The 27,862-nt window shown below is 35.8% G+C and overlaps 1 protein-coding gene across 1 annotated transcript; it reads right to left on the bottom strand.

Annotated features, from left to right (window-relative positions):
- Window positions 1-1,003: 1,003 nt before the first annotated feature.
- LOC128990368 (ATP-dependent DNA helicase PIF1-like) lies at window positions 1,004-26,679 on the bottom strand. Its single transcript, XM_054412714.1, has 11 exons — window positions 26,551-26,679; window positions 15,284-15,859; window positions 12,336-12,441; window positions 11,837-11,971; window positions 10,701-10,834; window positions 6,694-6,935; window positions 5,716-5,855; window positions 4,748-4,854; window positions 3,863-3,944; window positions 3,028-3,173; window positions 1,004-1,248 (listed from the first exon to the last, which is right to left on the bottom strand). Exons 2-11 carry the CDS (start codon window positions 15,785-15,787, stop codon window positions 1,021-1,023), a joined length of 1,824 nt encoding a protein of 607 aa, XP_054268689.1. The 5' UTR covers window positions 15,788-15,859; window positions 26,551-26,679; the 3' UTR covers window positions 1,004-1,020.
- Between the last annotated feature and the right edge of the window lie 1,183 nt (window positions 26,680-27,862).

Below are 27,862 nucleotides of genomic sequence, written 5' to 3'. Positions count from 1 at the left end.
GTATCAAAAACCCGCAGCTGAAATAAAAATTCTGCAGTCTAGACTATTCAAAGTCCATGTTCATAAACTGTTATCTTTACTTTGGTTGAATATTCAACTAAAGGATCGGCTGTTATTAAATTACAATTAAGATTTAACCCCGTTATAAAGAAAGTTAGTCAGCATCATTGAGCCATTGAAAGTGAAGTCTTTAACACTAAGGGGAGGAAGCCCTAAATTAAATTACATTTTAAGTGACAGTGTTTAAATGTTCTTGTACAAGATCTGATGATGAAGACCTAGTCTTTGAAACGCATTATCCGTAAGGAACAAACAGGATCACTCTGGCAGTACTCAGGTAATTTTATACCTTTTATATTACATTTTAGTTACAATTCGTACCTCCAATAAATAAAACGCTTAAAAAACACCTAAATTGTAAAAATTGGTTTAGGAAGGCAAAAAAAGGATGTGACAGAAAACGAGAGAATATGTATAACAACTTTGAACATCTTCAATACTTATTTTTGCTTAGAAAAAACATGTTATTCATAATATTTATTTTGGTTTTAACAGCCAAAATGGTTTTTTAAGAGTCAATTAAACCAATATAAAAGAGAAGGAGCACAGTAAAAGCCAGTTAAATTAACTTCTTAGGTTAAAACACAAATACTAGAAAAGACCCGGTATGGATCATAAACATAAACAAATTACGTTTTTGGCCCGAAATTAAACAAAACCATATGTTAAATAATGCTATTAGTATAGGGGTTTTGTTTACTTTCGGGCCAAAAAACGTCATTTGTTTATGTTTATGATCCAAACCGGTATTTTTCTAGTATTCGTGGGTTCAAATCAAACGTTTTGATTCATAAATAAAAATATTTCAAGCAAGCTAAATTAACTTCTTAAGTTCAAAACAAAAGTTTAAATTCATAAATATTTCAATCACGCACCTAACTAGCGAGTAATACTGTTGTTAAATAATAAAATAAAACGTTTAACATTACCAATTTTTCCAGACTTTTAGTCTCATTTTCACTACTTTCGCTTCGGACCTAGAGGAATGAAATGATTTGAAAGTAGTTTAGCTCTTTGTCCTTCTCTGTGGTAGAAGTTGAGAACGTCCTTGTCCGCCCAGACTTGTTTTGGATCAAAGTTGATGATCCGGAGAGACTCGAGACTCTTGGCCCGGGACAAAGCGACGTACGCTTGACCCGCCTCAAACACCTTGGACAAGGAGATCTCCACACAGTCCAGCGTCAGGCCCTAGCACAATGAACCATTAGTGATAGTCTGATCCAACAGTTAAAACTTAATTCCAAAACCTAAATGTTGCTTTGGATTCTCTGTGAGGTACCAATTGTAAGAGGGAAAAAATCTACCTTGGGTTAACACTAAACTTAAACATAAATATCCGTAAACTTAGGATCTTAAAATCCATGTTTTAGCCCCTGAGCAGTAACGTAACTATAAATAAACTTCACCTTCGTCAATCCAGCTCAAATGGGGCAAATGGTTTCGGCATCACAACACCATCGTCAGCCACAAAATCTCGGCTAAAGCAGCGTTGTGGGAAGTCATATGTTTTGTACAACACACACAAACATTAAAACAAATAAAATTTACAAATACAAACAGCTCAAAACAGAAAATGTCAACCATTACAGTTTGTACGACAGGCCTGTTCGTTTTTGTAAATATTATTTGTTTGTTTAAATGTTTATGTGTGTTATGTGTTTTGTTGATCCTAAGCCGAAACGGCCGTAACCAAGGCAGTTGCACCATTTGAGCTGGATTGACGAAGGTAAAGCCTATTAATGCTAAGGATCTAACACAATTGAAGTATAAACACACATTCATAGTGACGAAGGCAAAGGGTCAAGAAATTTATGAGTAGCATGAGTAAATGATAGAACCATTCCAATGTCATATAAAAAGGCCAAAAGGGAAAATACTAAATTAAAACTTTTGTGTGATATGTAGCTTAATAATCTTAAATACCCGAGTGCTTATAAAAAATGCAGTTATAAATACCCGGGTAGTTTTAAATCTCTACATTTATACACTGTTTATTTATTTAGAATAACATTCCATTACAAATCAACCGTATTACTCTTCAATTTGACACAGTTGACACCAATAATGACAAAATAAAATGTTCTACATCAACACCAACGTAAGATAACCCAGAAGTAGTGTTTGTTTACGGACAAGGGCCTTGACCTTTAGTGTACTAGCAGCTAATTTATTTTTAATTTGATGTCCAATGTTATTTTTATTGTTGTATTTGTTTTCTTAGTTTCTTGAATGAAGGTAGTTGTACATTTTATTGTTAAATATTATTCGGCACTGCAACAGTTAGACCAACAGATGAGTTTCCGATCAGCTCAGTCGGCTGGTATGTAAATTTGCCATACAGAGCGTACACTTCAACCGAGCTGGGGAAATGGGAAGACAAAATTAACATTGTTTCTACGCTTATCCGAAAGTAGCTATAATAGTTTTTCTTTTCCTATATTTCATATATTTCAACTATCTCACATACTCCCAATCTACCAGCGCCAGCGGTAAGTCTTGCTAGTGTTCTGATTTGAGTAATTCTGAATAAAAGCAATATGAATTAATTTCAGTTCTGTGAAAAGAAATTTTTTGTTGTATAGTCAATGGTAATATTAAACAAGCTTAGGCCCTAAAAGTCTCTAGGAATTTTTATTTTTCATCCGCCCTCCCATTTTCTTTTGATCCTTTTTTATTGATACCTATTTACAGATAAGTTATAAAGCAAATCAAAACAACATAGAAGGAAGTTGTTTTCAAATTCATTATAGAGTCCTAAGAAATTTGTGGAAAAAATTAATGAAAAAGTTAAAAATTAGTTATGACTCATTCATAAATAGACAAAATAATAGTAATCCATTCTTTTCTAAATGTTAAGAAACATTAAATTAAATCAAGTTTTTTATAAGTAGAAAAAAAACAACCATACTGTCCAAGAAAAAAATAACAACCAAATCATTGACAAAATAAGGGAGTGCGCAAGTTTACCTGTGACTTGTGGATAGAGAACGCCCACGCAAGTTTCAGGGGAATCTGTTTCCGAGCGTAGTGGGTTCCACTCGCTGACTTAGCAACCCACTTGTCCCTCGGCACTGTGCATTCCAAGCCTGACATGAACCGCACCACTGGCAAGCCTGTACATAGAAAAAATGTGGTCAAAAGTTAATTTAAGATCGTCTATAACTGGCGTATTTTAAGTAGATTATTTCTTTCAAGGCTTCAGTCCCTAAGATCCCGGGTTAAAACTTACCAATCTCCAATGGATTTTATCCGATAATGGCGATAATGCTGCAACCCGCTAGGTCTTGTTTAAAGTAATGAGAAAACGGTAACATGCTAGAACCTAACGTCTTTGGCTATTGATACAACTAGACATTTTATCCCTATATTTAAGTTGTCGCCAGTTATTTTATTTAACCAAAACTATCGTAGTTAATGTGAGCTACCGATAGATTGTGCTGATCTAAATTACTAATTTCTATCAAACACACAAACTTTTCTACCAAGTCAAACTAAGGGAATGACTTATTGTGAGCTATAGCAACTGTTACCGCCCATCAACTATGTCAGCAACAAAAGTAAGGTAAAAAATTTAATTTTAGACACTAGCGCATACTGTGACTGGCTCGCACAACTATGTTCTTTTTTAGGAAAAAATTGGCAACAGCCGGGCCATATAGGATGTCTACTTCGGTATCCAATAGTCAATGGATGTGTCAATCCTAGGATGTGAAGAAGGTGAAACAAAAATAAATAAGACTTAGTAAAAATTGTTTATTACAATGAATGGATTTGTTTTTATTAACGTTTCCTTAACACTCACCGTCTTTGGAGAACTTTGTTATAACACCTCGTGCTCCGTTAACCAGGCCTCGAGCTACGCTGATATTCTTGAGTAGCATCACCTGTCAACAGAGATTTATTTATGTATTTTGTACATGAAAATCGAAAAAATAATTATAATTTTAAACAATTTAGGTGGATATGGATCTGTCAGGGTTCTTAAGGATTGTTTTTATGTAAAGGTTTAACAGCAGGCTTACCCTACTGAAGAAAAATTATGAAAATTTAAAAATATCATAGAAACACTAAACTTTTAGAGCTACTAAGCCTGCCTTTTTCTTCAGTCATTCTTCTTGTATGGTGTTTCCTACAAATACAATGCAGCAAACCTGAACTTGGAAATGGAAAACCGAGCAAAAAATAGCAGCTGTTCAAAGATTTCTTGAAATTGGCAATTTTTTAACCTTATTGGTATTGGCAAAATTCTTAAATTCAATAAATCGTTGAACAGCTATTATTTTTGACTCGGTGTCCATTTTGATTTGTGTCATTGTAATCAACTAATAAAGACCAATAACTTTATGTGCATATCAACCTATGCTTACATTTAAGATTTTCTTCTTCTCCTATTGAGCCGCCTCCATAAGGAGATAGCGTATCACTGAATAATGTGTTCAAATGATATTTATAACTAACTTTAGTAACTTTGTTCCAAGCATTGTACCTCTATCAATGTTATTTTTTTCCGCCCTGGGACTTTTTTCCACTCTGTATACAAATTTCAATTTGATAACTGGTAAACAGCAAGAGCCAATGACTTTGGCGCTTGACTTTCAAGAGAAAAGTCTTGCGCTCTCACAGCTTTGAGCTTACTGACGTACATCCGAGTCCTTGTCCGGAAAACAATATATTCTTCAGAACTCACCTGAGCTCCAACTTTGAGCACCAACACTGCTTCCACGGGTGTCTGGTCGTCCAACAGTTTACGAGCAGTTGCACAGCTGTCTTCTGCTTCAAACCTTCTCTCCTCACCTAAAGAGAAGTGATAACGTACGTTAGTGATCTTGTATTCTCAAAAAGAGTGTTTATATAGTCAGTGAAGTATATCAACACATTCACTAATTTTTTTTTACTCCAGTGGCATTTCACAAGAGTTACGAGAGATTAAATGTTTAGTTAATGAGTTATAAAAGCAAAATATTCATGTCAATAGTCAATAGTCATTTATTCAGTCTTTGAACAATACAGTATTGTTATTTGACAACTTCATTATTATTGTAAAAAGATATAAGATGCGATAATTATATAGCCTAATTAATAAAATTAGACATGAACAAAAAATCCAAAATATACGAAAAAACTATATGGTGGGTCCAGTCTGATAGGGAACTTTTTAAAGTTCAGAAATCTGAATAAAGAATTAAGCTCTTTCATATTAAAAGATCAACACTAAAGGAAAAATATAACTTATAACTAGTGTACGTATTAAACATATAAATCGCCAATCTGTAAAATAAAATTAAATACCAAGAGTAGGGGGTAGACGTTAATGTCCAAAATCAAGATCATTAAATCATCAGTTCTTACCAAGAGTAAAAATTTCCAATGATAAAAAACACAAAAAACACTATATTTTGAGTAGTGTAATCACATCCATTAAAATGGATAATAACATAGGTAGTACGGTGAAAAGACATAATCATAGATAGCCTTATTTTGACATTAAAAAAAAAAAGTTTGAACCGAGTGACTCTTTGAAGCAGGGTTTCACTGCACCTAAAATACAAATGAAATATAGCCAATTACGTTGACTAACAATGATGACAACAGTTTGACAGATACACAACAGGTAATGCTTACAATACCTATACAATAGGTGTAGGACGTAGGTACCTGGGAGCCTGTTAAGCTCTGCGTTGTTGATGGACGTAGCCTCTTGATTATGACTACATAGTTTTGTGGCTACAATGTTGTCCTTGGTGATCGTCTGTGATGCTGTCCGTAACAGTTCTTGTGTCATCTCCTCCGTCACCCTGCACAGACAAGTGATGGATTAAAAAAAAATTATTTGGATAGCTCTAAAATTACTTGTAGAATTTCTAGATGTTTGCCACTTGAAGTTTTGATTGAGTTACAAAACATACTCTCTGCATAGACACGTGACACTGGAGCACAGTCAAACCTCTATAAGAGGAATTTCAGGGGGTAGGATAAAAATTTGTATCATCGAGGTATTCTTCATTATAGTCTTCGTTTTATTGAGGTTTAATACTGCCGTTATTCATCTTATAGAGGTTTCTCCTCGCTCTGAGATAACCTCTATAGGCCTACACTGACTGAGGAAGGAAGAGGGATGGGTGGGAAGGAGGATGTTGAGACAAGCTTCTGTATGTTTTGAAAACTACGTACTATGGAGGTTAAGATAATGAGAAATTTGCCTTTTAGAGGTTTTGTGCTAAGAATATTCGTTGTATAGAGGTTAATCAATCAGTCCTAGCCCGTGTCACAAACAAATTTGTCCTATGGAGGTCTTTAACCTAATTACTACGTTGCATAGAGGTGTTTTTAGCATTAATTAATCTTTATGAAAGTTTGAAGGGGATTTAATAAATTTCTTCTTATCGAGGAATTAGTTTTACCGAGGTTCGACTGTAATTAATACATAGTAAAAAGAATCAGTGAACTTTTTCTGTTTCCTTGAATATTCATACAAAATACACCATTGGCGTTATTTAAAATTGTTTTCAGTTTTTTGTAAGAGGACGCTCTCAACCATAGTCTAGATGATGTGTAATATCGACCTTTTCTTCGACAGCATCGTTAATTGATTGCCTTGATTAAATATTTTACAATATTGAGTGTATTACTCACCTCCCCAATCTGATATTGTTGAGTATATCGATGAACTTTGTGTCGTTCTGCCGATGAACTTTGGCTAGATTGTACACTTGGAATTCACACTGCTTCCAAACTGGGTATTGGAAACAGAACTTTGGTCGCTGGGAGTCGCGGACGACCGGAGGAAGTTGAAGAAAGTCCCCGCAAACAATCAACTGGATCCCCCCAAAGGGTTTGTCAACACCTTTAATAATCCTGGCTACCTTCTCAACTTTCTGTGGGAAAGACAATGTGAACATTAAACCACAAGAAAATTATAGTTCTGGAGAAAATATAGGGTCCGCGGAATTGGCTAACTCTGGAACTCGCTAACCCCATGTTAAATCCCCTATCTTCAAATTTGGTCGATGAGAGGAACTCGCTAACTTGTTCGGTTTCGGAATTGGCTAACTCCGGAACCCGCTAACCCGCTCTAGAGCCGGGTTAGCGAATTCCATCCTCGCACGGAAGTCGCTAACTCGGTCCCTCGGCGGAACTCGCTAACTCCCAATCAGAAGCCTCGCGAGCCGTCCAATGGGAGCCAAGCACGAATATTTTTGGCCAGTGTTGCCGAAAGTGTAGTACCTATATCGTATCGGTACCATAATGTCGTATCCTACGATTAATTAGGAGTTTAAGAGCAACGTAGTCGATAAAATAAATATATTTAGAAGTATGTTTAACATTATTCCTATGATTATTATTGTGGAAAATGCATTATAGTCTTACCATAGACTAACCAACACAAGTAAACTTGACATCCCATTGTAAACTTTGAAGCTCGTTTTTCGTGTCTAGTTCATGTCCGGTGACACTGATCGCTAGTGTCGACAAAATTGTGTTTCTATTATTTTATGGTTAACTTCATGATTTGTTCTTTACTGTTTGGTTATATAACTAGGGGACGTGTTATTGGTTGTGATTAGAACGTTTTATTTGGTTAAACGAGGTTTTAAATTACTGAAAACAAGAAACAATTGTAAACAAAACACGACCTCTAAAGACAGTGCACCGGACAGAACTAACAATAAAAGTGTCTTCAGCTGATCCATAAGGATGAGAAATGTACTAATATAAGGGAGTATGTTTTATATGTGGGTTTCTTACTTAAATAGTAGCATAGATAAAACATACTAGTCTATGATGGTAGCTTATTGGTATGCAAAAAGATAAAAATGCACATTTAATTTGGATCTATTACATGTTATGAAATATCTATTTTCGTAGTCCACCATTTGTTTCTTTTATTCGAATAAATACCATTTTGTAAATTTCTGCAAATAAAATTATTGAGTTCGTATTTTATATACTAGGCTTGTAACCTTGAATCATAAATCATAATAAAATTTACACGTTAAACGTCACTAAAGAATTACATTGTAGTGATAATGTATTTTTAAATAGAGCTATTGAATTTAAATAAATATTTATCAATACATTATAAAGTGGTAGGCCTAATGTATTCATGGATTGCATTAAAAGTTAGTCTATGCATAAATACAACTTGTAAATTTTTTTTATCGTAGGCTATTAGTGTAGACCCGGGGTCATCCTCTTAATTTTGTTGAATTACGTCTTTCAGTAGGCCTACTTTTTAAAAGTCTGGAGTTTGTCTCTAGGCTGATTCTAAATGGACGCAGGCGTTCTTGTTTGTTACAATTCTATGAATTGGTGGTCATAGCTAAAATTACTTAATGTTATCCAAAAACAAAGCTATTGTCTATTGTGAAGCTCAGTACTGGGGAACGGTGAACCAAGCAATGGCTTGGTATAGTTTATATCGATTGTGAAAGCAATATAAAGGAAACCCAACACTCAAATCAGGAAAATCCGTCAATTCGTTTATTAAGAATCGTGAATTAAAATTACCGTGTCACGTTTTATTATATGAATATTATATCTTCTACTATTTTTTACTAGTGGTGCTTAGGTGTACAATCTAAAAACGGTTTTATAACATGTAACATACATCTGTTTCCGTATTTAAGAACTTGCGTGTATTTTAGCTTAGTTTCGTAGAGGTTTAATTATTTAGTACCAATTAAACTGAAATTTCAATATTTTTCATATCCTATTATTTTCTTTTATACTGATGGCATTTATATTTAAGATCGAAATCATAAACATTTAACTGGCCATTGTACAGTTTAATAAAAAAAAAAACACTTTTTCATGATTTTTTAATTGTCTTTGAATTACTTGGGGCTAGTTATCTGTTAAAAGTGGAATTGATAACAAAAAACAATAACATTTACTGTATCTTTATTGACACTGACATTTTGAAATACGGCAGTGTACGATTATTTTGTCGTACATGGTTGGCAACGCTCCGTGCAGTGGGCGCGGCCGGGTTAGCGACTTCCAGAGTTAGCGAATTCCGCCGCGAGACAAAACGAGTTAGCGGGTTCCGGAGTTAGCCAATTCCTGACTGAGACGGTTAGCCAGTTCCAGAGTTAGCCAGTTCCGACACACGACCGAGTTAGCGAGTTCCTGAGTTAGCCAATTCCTACGTCTCAAAATATATATATAGAAAATAAATTAGCTACAGCAATGGTTTGCATTCAAAGATTGCTATTGAGCACTTAAACATAACTAGCTGTAACTGTGCTTCGCAATGGAAAGAAACTTCAGTTTAGAAGTTCAGGTGTCCCCTTAATATCATAGCATATCTTGATAGTTAAAAATATCTCATAAATGTTAGCCTTTCAATGATTACATTTAATTTAATCTTAAATGATATAACCATGCAGAACCTGTGTTGATACAGCATCGGTTGTGTAAAATAGTATATTTAATTTGCTTGAATCAGCTGTCTGAATTGTGAAATAAGCATTTGGCAGTTCTGCTTGTTTACATTGAAATGTCAATGCAAAGGTAAACAGTTTGAGATTAGGTACTCCTCGTCCAGCCATGGAGACCAATCAATATTTACTATAAGTCATATTTATTTATTTATATACAGGGTGTTGAAAATGTCTGGAACCAACATTATATCTCGTGAATGGTTAAAGAAAAACAACTGATATTTTGTGTACAGATATACTATGGTTTTACCTATCTTTTAGTGCCTTATGAAAATTTTTACCACTTATAGGGAACGTCCTGTGGAGGATGCAGTAAAAAGTTTTAATGGAAGCCTATGGTAAATGATACATCATTTTAAAGGCCATTTTTTCTGAGTAAGGAGCCACAAGTTTAATCTCAAAAGGACCACCCTAGCGAAAATGGCGACTGTTTGAAATTTAAAAAACCACTTATAGGGAACGGAATTTTTAAATTTCAAACAGTCGCCATTTTTGCTAGGGTGGTCCTTTTGAGATGAAACTTGTGGCTCCTTACTCAGAAAAAAATGGCCTTTAAAATGATGTATCATTTACCATAGGCTTCAATGAAAACTGTTTACTGCATCCTCCACAGAACGTTCCCTATAAGTGGTTATTTAAATTTCAAACAGTCGTCATTTTTGCTAGGGTGGTCCTTTTGAGATGAAACTTGTGGCTTCTTACTCAGAAAAAAATGGCCTTTAAAATGATGTATCATTTACTATAGGCTTCCATTTAAACTTATTACTGCATCCTCCACAGGACGTTCCCTATAAGTGGTAAAAATTGTCATAAGGCACCAAACGATAGGTAAAACCATAGTATATCCGTACACAAAATATCATTTGTTTTTCTTTAACCACTCACCAGATATAATGTTGGTTCCAGACATTTTCAACACCCTGTATAAGTCATATAAAGAGAAAAGAAGAAGATTCTTTGCTAAGAATGGTGTCTAAAAATCTCCCTCGGGGAAGATGACCTCGGCTAAGATGGACCAGGTGTGAAGAGACAAAGTAAAGCTAAGAGCAGAGACAGAATGGATGGAAGACAGAGAAAGGTGGTGACAAGTTGTTGGTGAGGCCAAAAACCTACTGAGGTTTGAGTGGCCACATAGGTAAGGTAAGAAACTGAACAAATAATTGATTGTAATTTTACTTTACCTAATACAACACCTACCTCAAAGTATTTCCCGTCTACCATGGATATTTCGTCGATTATGAGGTGTTTACACCGCTTCCAGTTAGACAAGACTTGAGGTCTTTGAGCCAGCTGTACACTGCGGTCCAATGAAGATTCACCATCTCCAATACCTGAAATGCAGTTGAAACTGTCAAATTTGACTACAAGTTAAGTAGCTATTACATCCCTGAGTAGTAAGGGAATTAGTTATGCTGCCATAGTTAGTCCAACTAGAGATCACTTTCAATAATGCACTGTTTGATAACTAACAACATGAATACAAAACTCTTTAATAAGCAAAATGCTTATGGAGAATAGTCAGACTGGGATTTGTCCGTTGAAATGAGTTTCGAGCGGCCGCCGTCAGGATCGCTCCTGCGGCAGTCGTGCTACTCTATCTACCTATATCTTTCTCTCTCTAAGCCAATTCTTTGTCTCACTAGGTTAGCTGACTAGGCTGGGCGCTCACGATAGTCTACCTAGAGGTTACCACGGGAACTATCTGAAATTCAAATATTCCCAGACTGTATTTTTAACAAAGGTATTGTGCTTCTTAAGGGGTTTTGTATTCATTGCTAACAACCCTCTTAACCAACAACTGTTAGTTGTACCGGTAGTTGTGTCTGCATGTATCGACACACTGGGTTCAAACTAAATTATGTGAAAATAGTCTACACCAAGATAAAAAACGTCCACTGACTGACCTTCTATGTGGTTATAATTTTTTATCATCATTAACTATAACATTATTTTCAGTATAAACTGACTTATTGTTTGAACATTTCTAGAAAAAAACAAAAATTCTCTAAAGGGATAGTTTATTTTGTTAAATTTTATTCATTCTCAATTGGGAAAAATAGAACTGTCAAGTGAAAACAATGAAAGCTAAATGTGAAATTAAGAGGTAATATATTACATCTTTTAGGTCCAGTTAATTTTTAATTGATTTCATTAGAACTAGAAGTCAATTGAAAAAGTGTTCTTTTTTTGTCTTGACAAGTATATTTTGTACATTATGTTAACCTTATCTACCTTGGCCACATACATTAATGTAATAATTGGAGTACCTAGCGATGATTAAACGGTACAAAATGGTTAATTTGGCAACAGTAATAACTGATAAGTTTAGTTACCAGCAAACGAGTGTAGAGTGGTGCCGTTGATGAGACAAGCCGCTGCTCCGGTGCTGGCTGTTGCCACAGTTTTGTCTGGTACCAGAGCTCCGATTATGTGCCGCAGCAGGAATGACTTGCCTGTACCAGCACTGCCTGGACAACAAGTCAGTCAAATTACAAACCAAACAACAGGGGTGAAGCCTTGTCAATAGGAAAAACTCTCAAATAAAAGAGACACATAGAAAAATCCAACTTGAAATAAGTGAGAATGTAATAAATTCTCTGACTGCTTATATTTACGCTGTTCTCGGTTGCATACCTTCTAAACTTGATCAGTCTCTGAGATCAATAAATCTGATTTATTTTGGTCCAGTGGCTTTTATCTTCTGAGGCGGAGCCACAGTGGTGTGGTGACCTAGTGTTTTTTTTTTGTTTTTTTTTCAAGGTCGAGCTTCTTGAAGCGGTGACCTAGTGTGCAGTGTGCCTTATATTTAACATTATTCACTAGCTACCCTACCTGTAAAGAATATATTTTTCCCTCTCATTACAGCATCAACAACTCTTTGCTGTTCGTCCGTAAGTTTCTCAGTCAGCAATGATTCAACACATCGCTTTTTGGCAGCCTGCAAAAAATAAATTTGCTCTACATTTCTTGTACACGACATTTAAATAAACGATATGACTATGGCACTGTAGCTCTTTTTAATCAAAGTTTCTTCTGTTTTTTGCAATTGGTACCTAGCCTACTTAACAACTAACCTTAAAACCCTTTTACTTTAGTTGCCAGATAAATAAGTAATATCCTATAAAAATGTAATATCCTTTATTGTAATAGATAATCAAGAGCTTCAATCAACGTGGCAATTGTGAAGCCATATGCCATTTACGTTTTAAGTTAACAAGACCACAGTTCGAACGAATCCTTAAAAAAAATTTTAAGATGCAAGTGGCATCAAAACACGGACAAAATAAAATTATCCCCTTTAAAAAAGTTTAACTTTAGCTCCAGACAACAAAATTCTATGTTATCATTAGCTTTGAATTCTATTGTTCCTAAAAAATGGTATAGCTCTAGTTCTAGGTACAAGACAATACAGGGTGTCTACCAGATTTCTCAAATGGAATTCCCGACTTTTTCCCGACTTTTCATTACCATTTTTATATAAATCCCGACCAAAAACTCGGTCCCTTCTTCATGTTACTACACCTTTTTCCATCTCGCGGTCACGGTACCTTCGTCAACATATGTTGTCACTCGCGACGCAGCGAAATCACTGACGATCGAAACGAATCACATGCCGAGAAAATCCCGTATTAAATGTAAGGGTGTGTGAAGCAGCAAAAAATTTCAATTCAAAGCAACGATTCGATTTAAAAAAAATGTTGATGTAACTCGATTCAAAGCCATGGAATTTTTCTATTCATACTTGTCAGTGGAGTGAAATATATGTTTTCAATCATACATTAGAAGAACCAGTGTTTCTCAGTGTATGCTATGTACTTCAGTGTATGCTATGCAATAACCTGTATGGCTGAGCAATGTCTCAGTGTATGCCATGTACTTGGATGGCAATAACCTGTATGGCTGAGCAATGTCTCAGTGTATGCTATGTACTTGGATGGCAATAGCCTGTATGGCTAAGCAATGTCTCAGTGTATGCCATGTACTTGGATGGTAATAACTTGTATGGCTAAGCTATGTCTCAGTGTATGCCACGTACTTGGATGGCAATAACCTGTATGGCTAAGCAATGTCTCAGTGTATGCCATGTACTTGGATGGTAATAACTTGTATGGCTAAGCTATGTCTCAGTGTATGCCACGTACTTGGATGGCAATAACCTGTATGGCTAAGCTATGTCTCAGTGTGTGCCATGTACATAGATGGTAATAACTTGTATGGCTAAGCTATGTCTCAGTGTATGCTATGTACTTGGATGGCAATAACCTGTATGGCTAAGCTATGTCTCAGTGTATGCCATGTACATAGATGGTAATAACCTGTATGGCTAAGCTATGTCTCAGTGTATGCCATGTACATAGATGGTAATAACTTGTATGGCTAAGCAATGTCTCAGTGTATGCCATGTACATAGATGGTAATAACTTGTATGGCTAAGCAATGTCTCAGTGTATGCTATGTACTTGGATGGCAATAGCCTGTATGGCTAAGCAATGTCTCAGTGTATGCCATGTACTTGGATGGTAATAACTTGTATGGCTAAGCTATGTCTCAGTGTATGCCACGTACTTGGATGGCAATAACCTGTATGGCTAAGCTATGTCTCAGTGTATGCCATGTACTTGGATGGCAATAACCTGTATGGCTAAGGAATGTCTCAGTGTATGCTATGTACTTGGATGGCAATAACCTGTATGGCTAAGCAATGTCTCAGTGTATGCTATGTACTTGGATGGCAATAACCTGTATGGTAAGCAATGTCTCAGTGTATGCCATGTACATGGATGGTACTAACTTGTATGGCTAAGCTATGTCTCAGTGTATGCCATGTACTTGGATGGCAATAACTTGTATGGCTAAGCTATGTCTCAGTGTATGCCATGTACTTGGATGGCAATAACTTGTATGGCTAAGCTATGTCTCAGTGAATAACTTATATAATTAATGTCAATAATTTGAATAATGTCAATAAGTTGTATGGATACTGATAGTCAAAGTAACAGTATCAATGTAACAGTCAACTACGTATATGGATACTGATTCAATAACGTATGGACACTGATTCAAAAAGGTATTTGGATAATGATTTAATAATAACGTATATGGATACTGATTCAAAAACGTATTTAGATACTGATTCAAAAACGTATATGGATACTGATTCAATAACGTATATGTGATTCAAAAACGTATTTATGGATACTGATTCAATACCGTAAAGACCTATAGATACTGATTCCATAACGTATGGATACTGTTCAATAACGTATATAGATACTGATTCAATATCGTACGGATACGGATTCAATAACATATGGATACTGATTCAAAAACATATATGGATACTGATTCAATAACGTATATGGATACAGATTCAATAACGTATGGATACTGAATGCCCATGATTCAAATGGTTATTTTAATCATCACTAAAACGAATTGTAATTACAATGCATTTTCGATTCATCCCACACCCCTCAAATGTAATCCCGTCCCAATGATCAGGAATATAAGATCCAGAACATTTTTTTTAGGTTTTGGGACCCGTTCATCCCTAATTTTGAAAGGTTAGATTATTCCCGACATTCGGCCGAAATTCATGACTTTTTCACGACTTTTCCCGACCTTTCAAAATCCCCGACTTTTTCCCGAATTTCCCGGAATTCCCGACTGGTAGACACCCTGCAATAAGTTCACTAGTTTTAGTTTATTTTTTCATAGACTACTAATAGAAAAAAATGCCTAAAATTAAAGTAAATGGTTAATAGTTAAAAGGAACTTACCTGAACATTACTAGTACTATGTTTACTTTTTTGTTTAGAAGCACGTTTGACATCTACTTGAGCACCAACTGTAGTTTTGACTCTTGTAACATCTTTAGCGTTTATAGGGCTAATTTCTTCAACGTTTCTGCCTTTACTCGTCAACAATTGTTCTCGTAGAGGAACTTTAGGTGAACATTTGAAACTGCTCATCTTGACAAATAATGTTTTCAGAAATACTAATAACTGAGAAGCTGGTGCATTAGATATATATACTTTAGCAGGATGTAACTGGAAATGTATCGTAGCTTTACCCTCCGAAACAAATTTTTTATGAACACTTATATTTTGAAGCAGGAATCTAAGGCTAGAATCAGAAGCTCTAACATCGAGATAGATTTCTCTAAATTCATTGCGAACTAAGGTCAAAGTAGATGTTCTCCATTTGGCAGTTCTTGTAACTGATTGTTGCTGATTCAAATATTCAATTGTCAAACCACATGTAATTGTGCCTGCATCAGCCATGTTGTTGATCTTTTATTCACTTTTCTTCAAGTGTTTATAGTACCGAACTATGCTGTTTCTTTAGAGTTGAACCTAGGGAGAATACAAACATTATTATTGTTAAGCCTACGGTATAACTTAAGTTACCGGTAGGTCAAACTTTTCCATTTAAAAAAATAATGGTAGGCCTATTAGTGTAAAAAAATATTCTTTCATAATGCTCTTACTCTAAGAATATTGTGAGAAAAACGTAATAAGTTATAGCCTAATGTCAAACACCATCAACCAAGTAAGTTAGTGTCTTTTATATTTTTGTTCACTTTATTTCTACAGTACCTAGGCTATACAATTTTTTTTATCTTTCTAGATAACTTAGGCCTAGTAATGTTTGCTGTATTATTTATAAGAAAACAAAAAACAATACAATATACTGATGTATATATTTGATGGGAAATAAAATTATTTCATTTAATACCGCTAACTTAATTAAGGGTAGCCTACTTTGGTATAATTCGAAGGCCACCCTTGTACAGCGCGCTGAGGCGGATTGTTAGGTTGGGTTATCAGTTATCATAAATATGTTTGTAGGACTTTCCTCATTTTGTTATGAATCAAACGATACTAGATGAGGCATACTTTGCACGCCAAATCCCATCCTAGTAGGCCAAGGTCAGGTTGTTGACCGGAGCGTGCGCATCACCGGTCACAGCCTGTATCTAAGGTATTTTGCGGGCGAAAGTATGACTCATCTGGTATCGTTTGATTCATAACGAAACGAGGAATGTCCTACAAACATAATTATGATAACCCAGCCTAACATAACCGCCCCAGCCAAGTATACCTACTTGGCGGAGTATAGCGGGAACGACGCATTCAACTCAATCCTCGCCAACATCGCTGCCTTCTGGGAGGCAGAACTCAAAGGCCGCTAAGTTAGGCCTTATCGTAAATTAATCATGTCAAATTTGGACAGCAAGTCAATTAAAGTATGTTCTTTCCAATTTAATTATGTAGTTATTTTTGGTCTCTGGTACATAAAAAAAATCTCTCTAAAATCAGTGGCCTCCAGATAATACCAAAGTACTTTTAAGCTACCCTAACCAAATTATCAATAGCAAACACTCGTTGATGAATGAGGTCTTTAGCTCAACGTAGGGTGTTTTTAAAAAAAGGCCTAATGCAGTTTTACTGCATGGGTTTGAATTAAGGTTTTAAGAGCATCTATAGTCAATGTTTTTAAAATATTGATGTTTTTCTATTGGTTTTTTTACAACGATGGTAGATTACCGATGTTTTTGACCAAGTATTGAAATATTTATGGGTACTTACGTATTATACGGAGGCCACTTATTTTACAGCGCGCTGCGGCGGTTAGGTTAGGTTGGGTTATCATAAGTTTTTATGACTCATCTCAAATAGTTCGATTCATAACGAAACTAGGAAAGTTCTACAAACATATTTATGATAACCCAACTTAACCCAACCGCCGCAGCGCGCTGTAAAATAAGTGGCCTCCGTATAATACGTAAGTACCTATTTATGTTTTCTGTATTAGGTTAACTTAAGTTTAACTTAGGCCTAATGGTTGCTGTACAGAGGGAAAACAAAAAAAAACATAAATTCTTTTGCAACGATGTTATTGTTAAACACCGATGGTAACTAACTTATTGATGTTTATTATATCCTGTACATACAATCAGCTGATAATATTAAATTAAATGTTCTTTATTTATTATGAATGAAAAACAAACAAAATAAGACTTCAGTTAGAGTTACTACATCTTTACATTATGAACCTTGTTAAACTTGTTAATAAATAACTGTTCTTAAAGTTGGTGTTTAATATACAATAATGGCGACGACTCAAAGAGAAATAAATCAAGCATTACTGTTATATCTACAAGAGAAGTTTAGTGAAGAAAAGGAACAAAAGATTCGTCCCCCACTTCAAAAGTTGGAACCTTATGATGAAGGTAATGAAACATTTACAACCTACTTACTTAGGCTCACTAACTATCTTGAATTGAATGGATTAGGGGGAGAGGATGATGACAAAACACGCGTGCAGGTGTTAATTAGCTGCCTCAGTCCAAAGAATTTTCAACTCTTAAATGATTTATGCGCCCCAGACTTACCAAATACTAAATCGTATGATGAACTGGTCAAGCTACTCAAAGATTACCTTTGTCCAACACCAAATGAAGTTGCTGAACAACATAAGTTTTACATGTGTTCACAACAATCGGGTGAATCTATTTCCACATTCATGAAAGAACTTCGTAGCATGACTCTACACTGTAATTTTTCCTGTTCAAAATGCAAATCCAGTACGATTGACACCCACTTACGCACCCAGTTCATTAGAGGGTTGTACAGCAAAGAGATAAGAGAAAGGCTTCTACAAGAAGATTCCTTGACTTTACAAAGGGCGTATGAGTTAGCATTATCTTTCGAGATATCGAAACAAGGTAACAATGATATGTCATCACCAGCTATTGTAAATAAAATCAGTAAAACCACAAAAAACCCATCAAAATCCAACAGCTTTGTATCAATAGATGATTTGAAAGGCAAGTGTTTTAGGTGTGGTAAATCTAACCATAAAGCAAATGAATGCAAGCTACGCAATGCCACTTGTTTTACATGCAATGGTAAGGGTCATACTGCTGCTGTTTGTTTGAAGGCGAGTAAAATGAACAAAGGTAAGGCATTTCAAAAACAAATGGACTCTACGGATAAAGATTATTCCAGTGACAATGAAGAAACATATGGTACAAGTAATTCTTTCACTATCACTGAAGACAGGGCTAAGAGCATTTGCTCCAATCAGGATGAGTTAAAGGATGAAATTAAGAAAGTAGAACAGGATTTGGCTAGTAACGGATACCCTCGATCCATTATAAACAAATGCAAGAAAGATAGGGCTACGCGTGAACCTTTACAAAATCGCAAGGAAAAACTCGTCCACATGTCAATCCCGTATGTGTCAGGACTGTCGGAAAAAATCAGAAGGGTTGCTAGGAAATTTAATGTGCAAACAGCATTTAGGACACAAAACACACTTAGGCAGAGTCTCGTCAAAACAAAACCCAAAAATGACACTCAGGATACTAAAAACTGTGTTTACAGAATAAATTGCAATGATTGTTCCAGGCCTTACTATGGCGAGACAAAAAGACCGTTGAACATTAGAATCAAAGAACACAGAGAAAACACCAAAAAAGGTTTAGTGGAAAAATCTAAGATCGCTCATCATTGCTGGTCCGAAAATCATCGTATGAATTTTGAAGAGGCAAAAATTGTCCATAAGGAACCTCATTTTTTCAAACGTAAACTCATTGAAGCCTCATACATTAAATTAGCAGACCAACCAATCAGTCAGTCATCGGTTGAAATAAGGCCACTTTGGCTACCCATTTTGAACAAGGAACTAAAGGATAGGGAACTTAATTGTTCAATAAATAGGGAAATGACGAGTTCTCCTCAAAATTCGCACGTTATGTTAACTCGTAGTAAAACTCGTGATATGAATAAACATAATTAACACCCATCTTGCGGCATCGTACATCGCTCCGCCATTTTGTTGGTTTTACTTTTCCAGGGACCGGAAGCCATTTTTGTTGTCTCCGTGTTTCCGATTGGTCAGCCATGTTGGTTCAGTCTCATTGGTGGAGTCATAGCGTACGGTGTTGTTAGTGTTCCATTGTGTGAGTTTTTTGTACGTAAACCTTTTATAGATTATAGTGTTTTGTGATTTGTTATTAATTGCATGTTGTATCATGACTTGACTGCTATACAGTGCATATTTTTTGACTACTACCCTCGGTAGTGTATTCCAACTTAGGTTGGGCGTTTGTGTATTGTTAGTTGTAATGTGTTAGTTAAGTTTGTTCACCTGAAGACGGGATCGGATTCCAGATCCCGAAACGTTGTGTATTGTTTTTTTACATTCGTGATGGAAAATGTCCGCAATAAACCTTTGAACAACATTAACTCACCATCACCAACAATGAACTTCAAACAAAGAATTGATTCTCGGTACGGACCCGGAGTAAGTAATCAAATAAGTGAATTGGAACAAATGCATTTAAAATTGGCTAATCACACAAACCATTTGACCTTTCTTGTGAAATGCAAACGTGAAAATTTGATACCTAAAGGTTTTTACCTAAAGCCTCCTTACAAAAGTTTCAAAGCCAGCAAAATAATGTCTTTAGCTTCTAAATCTCTAATCAATGAAAGAATTGAACACCACCGTTTAGAAAAAAGACTTCTGAAAAGCTCTATTGAGAACAAAAAAGCTGAATTGGCACTAATAATAGGTTCTGATTTTCAAAACATTTTTCAAAGCATACAAAATAGGTTCAACAAAGAATCGGAAAATGTGAAGGCTAGGCAAAAGGCTAAACTACAACATCTCAGACCTCCCGATAACATTGATAGGAATACTCAAATTTCACAGTGTGATGATGCAAAAAACCAAGTTGTGAATCTGTCTTCTAAAGTTCTAAACCCAATTGAGATTTCTGTTTTGAGCAGAGGGCTAAATTTTTCCGTTGTGCCTAAATCAGTTAAAACGCTGGATTTTGTGACAGGGATTGAGTCTGCTGTTTCTCAGTTACCTGAGTCTCAGGGGGATCAGTTCCGTTGTGAAGCTAGTATTTTACTAAAGAAAATTCCTACTCCTAAACCTAATCTTAGTAAAGAGGAAACCAAAGCAGTATCAGTCCTTGGGAAAGACGGTACTGTAAAGATTTTGCCCGCGGATAAAGGGAATGCCACGGTAGTTCTTGATACTGTGACATACGAAGAAAAAATGTTAGAAACTTTGCAATCTGGCCAATACACCCAATTGAAAAAAGACCCCACAGAAACTTTCGAGCGTAAAATCGCTAGTACTCTAAGAAAACACAAAAAGTTTTTTAGCGACAAACAAAGGACTCGGTTGACACCACACCATTCCAAAATTCCACACATGTACGGGTTACCTAAGATCCACAAACCTAACGTTCCTCTGAGACCAATAGTTAGCTCCCGTGATTCTGCTTGTAGGGAATTGTCTAAAGTCCTTCTGGACATTTTAAAGCCTTTAGTAGGAAACACTGATTCGTTTATCAAAAACTCCAAAGATTTTGTAGAAAAGTCTAAATCTATCGTACTGGCTGATACTGACAAGCTGGTCAGCTTCGATGTTGAAAGTCTGTTTACGAATGTCCCCGTTTCGGAAACCCTAAAAATAATTGAGACCCGTCTCACAAACGACGATACTTTAGCAAACAGAACTAAACTCCCTGTTAACGTCATAATGGAACTTTTGGAGTTGTGTACTCAATGTAACTATTTCCAATTAGAGGGTAAATTATACCGTCAAGATGAGGGTATGGCCATGGGGTCACCATTGTCACCTATCTTTGCCAACATCTTTATGGAGGAGTTTGAGCAAAAAGCTTTGGCTTCAGCTCGGCTCAAACCGAGGATATGGTGGAGATATGTCGATGACACTTTCGTGGTTTTCCCTCATGGAGATGATAAATTGAATGAGTTTTTAGAGCATCTTAATAGCGTTTCATCCTCCATAAAACTATCCATGGAGGTGGAATCACAAAACAAACTCCCCTTTTTGGACGTGTGCGTAGAAAAGCATTTGAACAGTCTTAGAACATCTGTTTATAGAAAAAAGACACACACAGGGCAGTATCTAAACTTTCAATCAAACCACCAAATTTCTGTCAAGGAGGGGGTTGCTTACTCTCTGTTTGACAGGGCTAAGAGCATTTGCTCCAATCAGGATGAGTTAAAGGATGAAATTAAGAAAGTAGAACAGGATTTGGCTAGTAACGGATACCCTCGATCCATTATAAACAAATGCAAGAAAGATAGGGCTACGCGTGAACCTTTACAAAATCGCAAGGAAAAACTCGTCCACATGTCAATCCCGTATGTGTCAGGACTGTCGGAAAAAATCAGAAGGGTTGCTAGGAAATTTAATGTGCAAACAGCATTTAGGACACAAAACACACTTAGGCAGAGTCTCGTCAAAACAAAACCCAAAAATGACACTCAGGATACTAAAAACTGTGTTTACAGAATAAATTGCAATGATTGTTCCAGGCCTTACTATGGCGAGACAAAAAGACCGTTGAACATTAGAATCAAAGAACACAGAGAAAACACCAAAAAAGGTTTAGTGGAAAAATCTAAGATCGCTCATCATTGCTGGTCCGAAAATCATCGTATGAATTTTGAAGAGGCAAAAATTGTCCATAAGGAACCTCATTTTTTCAAACGTAAACTCATTGAAGCCTCATACATTAAATTAGCAGACCAACCAATCAGTCAGTCATCGGTTGAAATAAGGCCACTTTGGCTACCCATTTTGAACAAGGAACTAAAGGATAGGGAACTTAATTGTTCAATAAATAGGGAAATGACGAGTTCTCCTCAAAATTCGCACGTTATGTTAACTCGTAGTAAAACTCGTGATATGAATAAACATAATTAACACCCATCTTGCGGCATCGTACATCGCTCCGCCATTTTGTTGGTTTTACTTTTCCAGGGACCGGAAGCCATTTTTGTTGTCTCCGTGTTTCCGATTGGTCAGCCATGTTGGTTCAGTCTCATTGGTGGAGTCATAGCGTACGGTGTTGTTAGTGTTCCATTGTGTGAGTTTTTTGTACGTAAACCTTTTATAGATTATAGTGTTTTGTGATTTGTTATTAATTGCATGTTGTATCATGACTTGACTGCTATACAGTGCATATTTTTTGACTACTACCCTCGGTAGTGTATTCCAACTTAGGTTGGGCGTTTGTGTATTGTTAGTTGTAATGTGTTAGTTAAGTTTTTTCACCTGAAGACGGGATCGGATTCCAGATCCCGAAACGTTGTGTATTGTTTTTTTTACATTCGTGATGGAAAATGTCCGCAATAAACCTTTGAACAACATTAACTCACCATCACCAACAATGAACTTCAAACAAAGAATCACTGAAGAGCTACAACTCAATTCTTTGTCATCCAAATTCAATGACAAATACTTAGTAACACCGCTTCTAGATGGAGTACAATGCTCAATGGAGTATGATACGGGAGCTGCTGTATCATCTATGTCATTAAGTACCTTCAAACGATTATTCCCACACAAGAAAATTACAGAAGTCCCAAATGTAAAGCTAAAAACCTACACAGGGGAATCGATTAAGTTAACTGGAACAAGTGAAGTTAAAGTTCAGTTAGGTTCAAAAACAATGGTAGGTAGAATTTTTGTTGTACAAAATAATGTTGATAATATATTTGGGCGCGAATGGATTCGTAACTTTGACATATCTATTCATGACGTAAATCAAATGGCGAGTCCTAGTTCTTACAAGCAAAACACCCTAAAGGAAAATAATATAAAACAAGACATTTTTGACACATATGAATCCCTATTTACAAAAGAAGTAGGAATTGCACCAGATAAACAAGTCAATCTTTCATTAAAGCCTGATTCAAGACCCATTTTTATTAAATACCGTGTCCCTCCTGTTGCATTAAAAACTAAAATAGAAGACGAATTGTGCTTACTAGAAGAAAAGGGCATCATTTCGAAGGTAACCAATTCAGAATGGGGAACACCCATAGTACCTATATTGAAAGAAGATGGAACAGTAAGAATATGTGCTGATTATAAAGTAACTGTAAATTCCCAACTGCAAAATGATCACTATCCTATTCCCAGGATTGAAGAGATATTTGACAAGTTAAATGGAGGACAATACTTTACAACCTTGGACTTACATAAGGCGTATTTACACCTTCAAATGGACGATGATAGTGCCAACCTTCAAGCCATAAGTACCCATATGGGAGTTTTTAAGGTAAATAGACTTATGTTTGGAATAAAAACAGCTCCAAACATATGGCAACGCTACATGGACTCAGTTTTAACTGGACTGGAAGGTACTGCTGTTTTCTTTGATGATATAATAGTTCAAGGAAGGAGTATTGAAGAAACAAAACTACGCACGATCAAGGTGTTGGAACGTTTGAAGGAAAACAACTTGCACATAAACAAGAATAAAAGTAAATTTTTTCAAGAGTCTGTGAACTACTTAGGATACAAAATTGATGGAAAAGGATTGCATAAGAGCCATGATAAGATAGAAGCTGTTTTGAAATGTCCCATACCCACTAACATTACTGAATTGAAGCAGTTTCTTGGGCTTGTAAACTATTATCACAGGTTTCTACCCAACCTCGCAACTAAGATACATCCATTATATGAACTGCTACATAAGAAGAAAACCTATACATGGACAAAACGATGTAATGATGCTTTTGAGGGCATTAAGAAGGAAATCACAACAGAGAGGGTTCTTACAACATTTTCACCAAACCTACCACTGATACTGGCAACGGACGCTTCGCCTCATGGACTATCTGCTGTTTTATCTCACAAGATGCCGGATGGAACCGAACGACCTATAGCTTTTGCTTCAAGGACATTAAGTAAAGCAGAACAAAATTACAGCCAAATTATTAAGGAAGCGACTGCGATCTACTGGGGTGTTCATAAGTTTTTCCATTACTGCTATGGTCGAAAGTTTACACTTATAACCGACAACAAACCATTGTCTTCTATTTTCCATCCCTCAAAATGCCTACCACCCTTAACCGCCACTCGAATGTTACACTACGCTGTATTTCTGTCAGGTTTTGACTACGAAATACAGTATCGTAAAGCATCGAATCATGTCAACGCAGATTTCCTATCAAGGTTTCCTGTTAACAATACATGTGATCATCAAGAATCCTTAGATGAAACAGTATCAGACAAATACCTTTTACAAGTACAACTGAATTCCCTTCCTGTCACAAGTAATGAAGTAAGAAGAGAAACTATGAACGATCCAGAATTAAAGTTGGTATACAATGCCCTAATGACATCCTCTTACATTACGAAGCCTGAACAATACAAAGGTTTAGAGGGAGAACTGTCAATTGAAAACGGATGTTTATTTAGAGGAGTTTGAGTTGTAATCCCATGTACTTTACGAAAAACTATTCTGAAAGAACTACATGAAGCTCACACAGGCATAACAAAAATGAAAGAACTAGCCAGGCAGTATTGTTGGTGGCCTACAGTGAATTCTGACATAGAAAACTATGTAAATTCATGTAAACCATGTGCATTGAATAAAAACGATCCTCCAAAGTACCATGAACCATGGCCAAACTCCAATATTCCTTGGGAAAGGGTGCACATAGATCATGCAGGACCATTCAGAGGTACATACTTTTTCATAGCAGTAGATTCATATACAAAGTGGTTGGAGGTAAAGGAAACAAAAAGTATATCTAGTTTCTCCACTATAAGAATCTTAAGAGAAATGTTTGCAAGATTCGGCATTCCAAGTACAATTGTTAGTGATAATGGTCCTGCGTTCATTTCACATGAATTTAAACATTTTATGGAATCCAATGGTATTCAACATAAACTGATGGCACCATATCACCCAGCTTCAAATGGACAAGGGGAACGTTATGTACAAACTCTAAAAAGGAAACTAAGTGCAATGGCTGAAGAATCTGGAGACATCCATACAAACCTATGTAGATTCCTTCTACAAACCCGTAAAGTTATGAACATAAGCACAGGAAGAAGCCCTGCGGAGATGATGTTCAAACGGAGTATACGTACGAGAATTGATCTGCTAAAGGCGAAAAGGATCTCTGACACAGAAGGCGTTGGTACCTTAAGATGTTTTAGCACTGGCGATAACGTTCAAGTTCGAGACTACAGAAGTAATCATCCTAAATGGAAATTTGGTAAGGTGGTCAAAATATTAGGAAACTGCCATTATGGAGTTGAAGTTGAAGGTTTAATGGTTAAATGCCATGTTGATCAAATGCGCTCTACACTAGTATCTTTAAATGAACAGTCCGATGAAGCCTCAGAGTCTGAGTCACAGAAACATGCACAAGTGGTAAACAAACCAAATGACTCTCCACAAGCATCACACAGGACGAAGAATTTTTATCCATCATCTGTAATAAGAAGATCTCAGAGAATACTGAAGAGGCAATAAGCTGATTCTTTTCCAGGGAAGATTATTATATCCTGTACATACAATCAGCTGATAATATTAAATTAAATGTTCTTTATTTATTATGAATGAAAAACAAACAAAATAAGACTTCAGTTAGAGTTACTACATCTTTACATTATGAACCTTGTTAAACTTGTTAATAAATAACTGTTCTTAAAGTTGGTGTTTAATATACAATAATGTTCATCCCTAGTTTTGATAATTAAGTTTAGGCCTAAATAATATAGATTTAAAAAATGATGTTGGTTAAATGCAAAGTCTTATGGAATGCCTGCCACAAGGTGAATGCCTACCTGTAAATCGTGAAATAACACTGGTACGGTAGCAAGATAACTTGACTATAAACCATATTGTGTACTGTTTGTAATAGTTTTTATGGTTACCTAGGCCTAAGTTACTCAAGAAGTTATTAGGCCTAACTTAAAGTGTGTTGAATCATATCAATGTTGAATGAAACCCATTAGAATGAAGGTTAAGTAATGTAGTAGCTTTACAGAACTTGAACTCATAAAAAACGCTAGCTTTAAATCTGGGCTGTAACTATAAATTAACTAATATTTTATTCATAAATAATTATACCCATGTCTAAAAATCGTAAACACATCATTCCATTCCTCAGGTCTACAGACAGAATAACTTTTCTGACACAATAAATAAAACGTGTCTATTTCGTCAATATTTCTATCTTACCTGTTTGCGTTTTCCTATTAAGTTTACACTATAGATTTTACAAAATAAATGCAAAGATGAGATGAGTGCAACAGCATTGTTTGTATATTAATCACAAATTTAATTGGATTTTGAATATTTGGAATTTTGGAGCAGACCAGCGACCAGCAGACGGCCACGGCGGCGTAACGGCACTAACACTAACGGCAGCTGAGCAGCAGACAAACAAAAGCAAAAGAGAGAAGAATCAGTACGTTTGAATTGAATTGAACCATTGGTGAAAAACGACCAACCAGCAGATTCCGATTCCCGCTAAAATGCAAGCTGTCTGGGGAGAGAGCTCAGTTGAACAACGAGCTGACAAATTTTATTTTATAAGTGTATAAATGCACTGAAACTATGCTGTATGGATTTGAGTTTATCTTTCAACGATATGTATATAGTAGAATCCTAAAGCTTAGCTTATCTTGTTTTATCTATGCTTATATCCAACCATGACGGGGCCGAGCTATGGTTGGAATATTAATATAGATGGGTCGGATATCGGGAGGAGCATATCTTGCGGTCTCTGTGTCACTAGTAATGTTTTCATAATCCTATTGTCTATTTTTTAGCCTTTTAATTAGATGTCTTATATGTGTTGGCAACACGCCACACCGCACTTCCTCCATTATAAGAGAAGCCATTGTGCTATAGATTTTTATGAGGTCGACACACGAAAAGGTGCATCTTTTAAGCTGAAGATTTGTGAAGCATACCGGTATAAGATTTATTGAAAATATAACGTGTTGTTATAGTGACTAAGATCAGCCATGGCTCATATCAGGACCTATCAGGGCCTGTTTGCAACTTTCCACGATTCTAGTGACTAGCGCCACATAATGCTTGACAATTACATTTTAAAAATCATGATTTTTTTGCTTTATTGTCGGAATTGTTAATATAGACTAGCAGAGTATCCGTCCTTTGTACGGGGTTCTTTCCACCATGGGGTTAGCGTGTAAGTGTGATGTACTTTTATTGCTAAAGGTACTTGTAAAAATATAGCAGCTATCGCTGAGTAAGACCCATCAGGATTTATGAAATGGGTAGTCTAAGATTAGAAGTATGGATTGAGAAATTGTATTAACTAAGCAAAATGTATATACTTATATATATATATATATATATATATATATATATATATATATATATATATATATATATATATATATATATATATATATAAAATTATATTTTTCTGAAGTGTTTTTTGTCGGTGCGCCGACACTGAAAAAATTACGGTGAGTGCCCCATAATAAAGTTGACTCTATTTCTCTTTCTCATGATAAAA

Source organism: Macrosteles quadrilineatus, unplaced genomic scaffold (assembly GCF_028750875.1).
Source record: "Macrosteles quadrilineatus isolate MER2022 unplaced genomic scaffold, UCM_ALF_1.0 Scaffold_3__2_contigs__length_128488019, whole genome shotgun sequence".
Classification (NCBI taxonomy): domain Eukaryota; kingdom Metazoa; phylum Arthropoda; class Insecta; order Hemiptera; family Cicadellidae; genus Macrosteles; species Macrosteles quadrilineatus.
The sequence above is the reverse complement of the archived record's forward strand: the minus strand, read 5'-3'. Positions and strand labels throughout refer to the sequence as shown.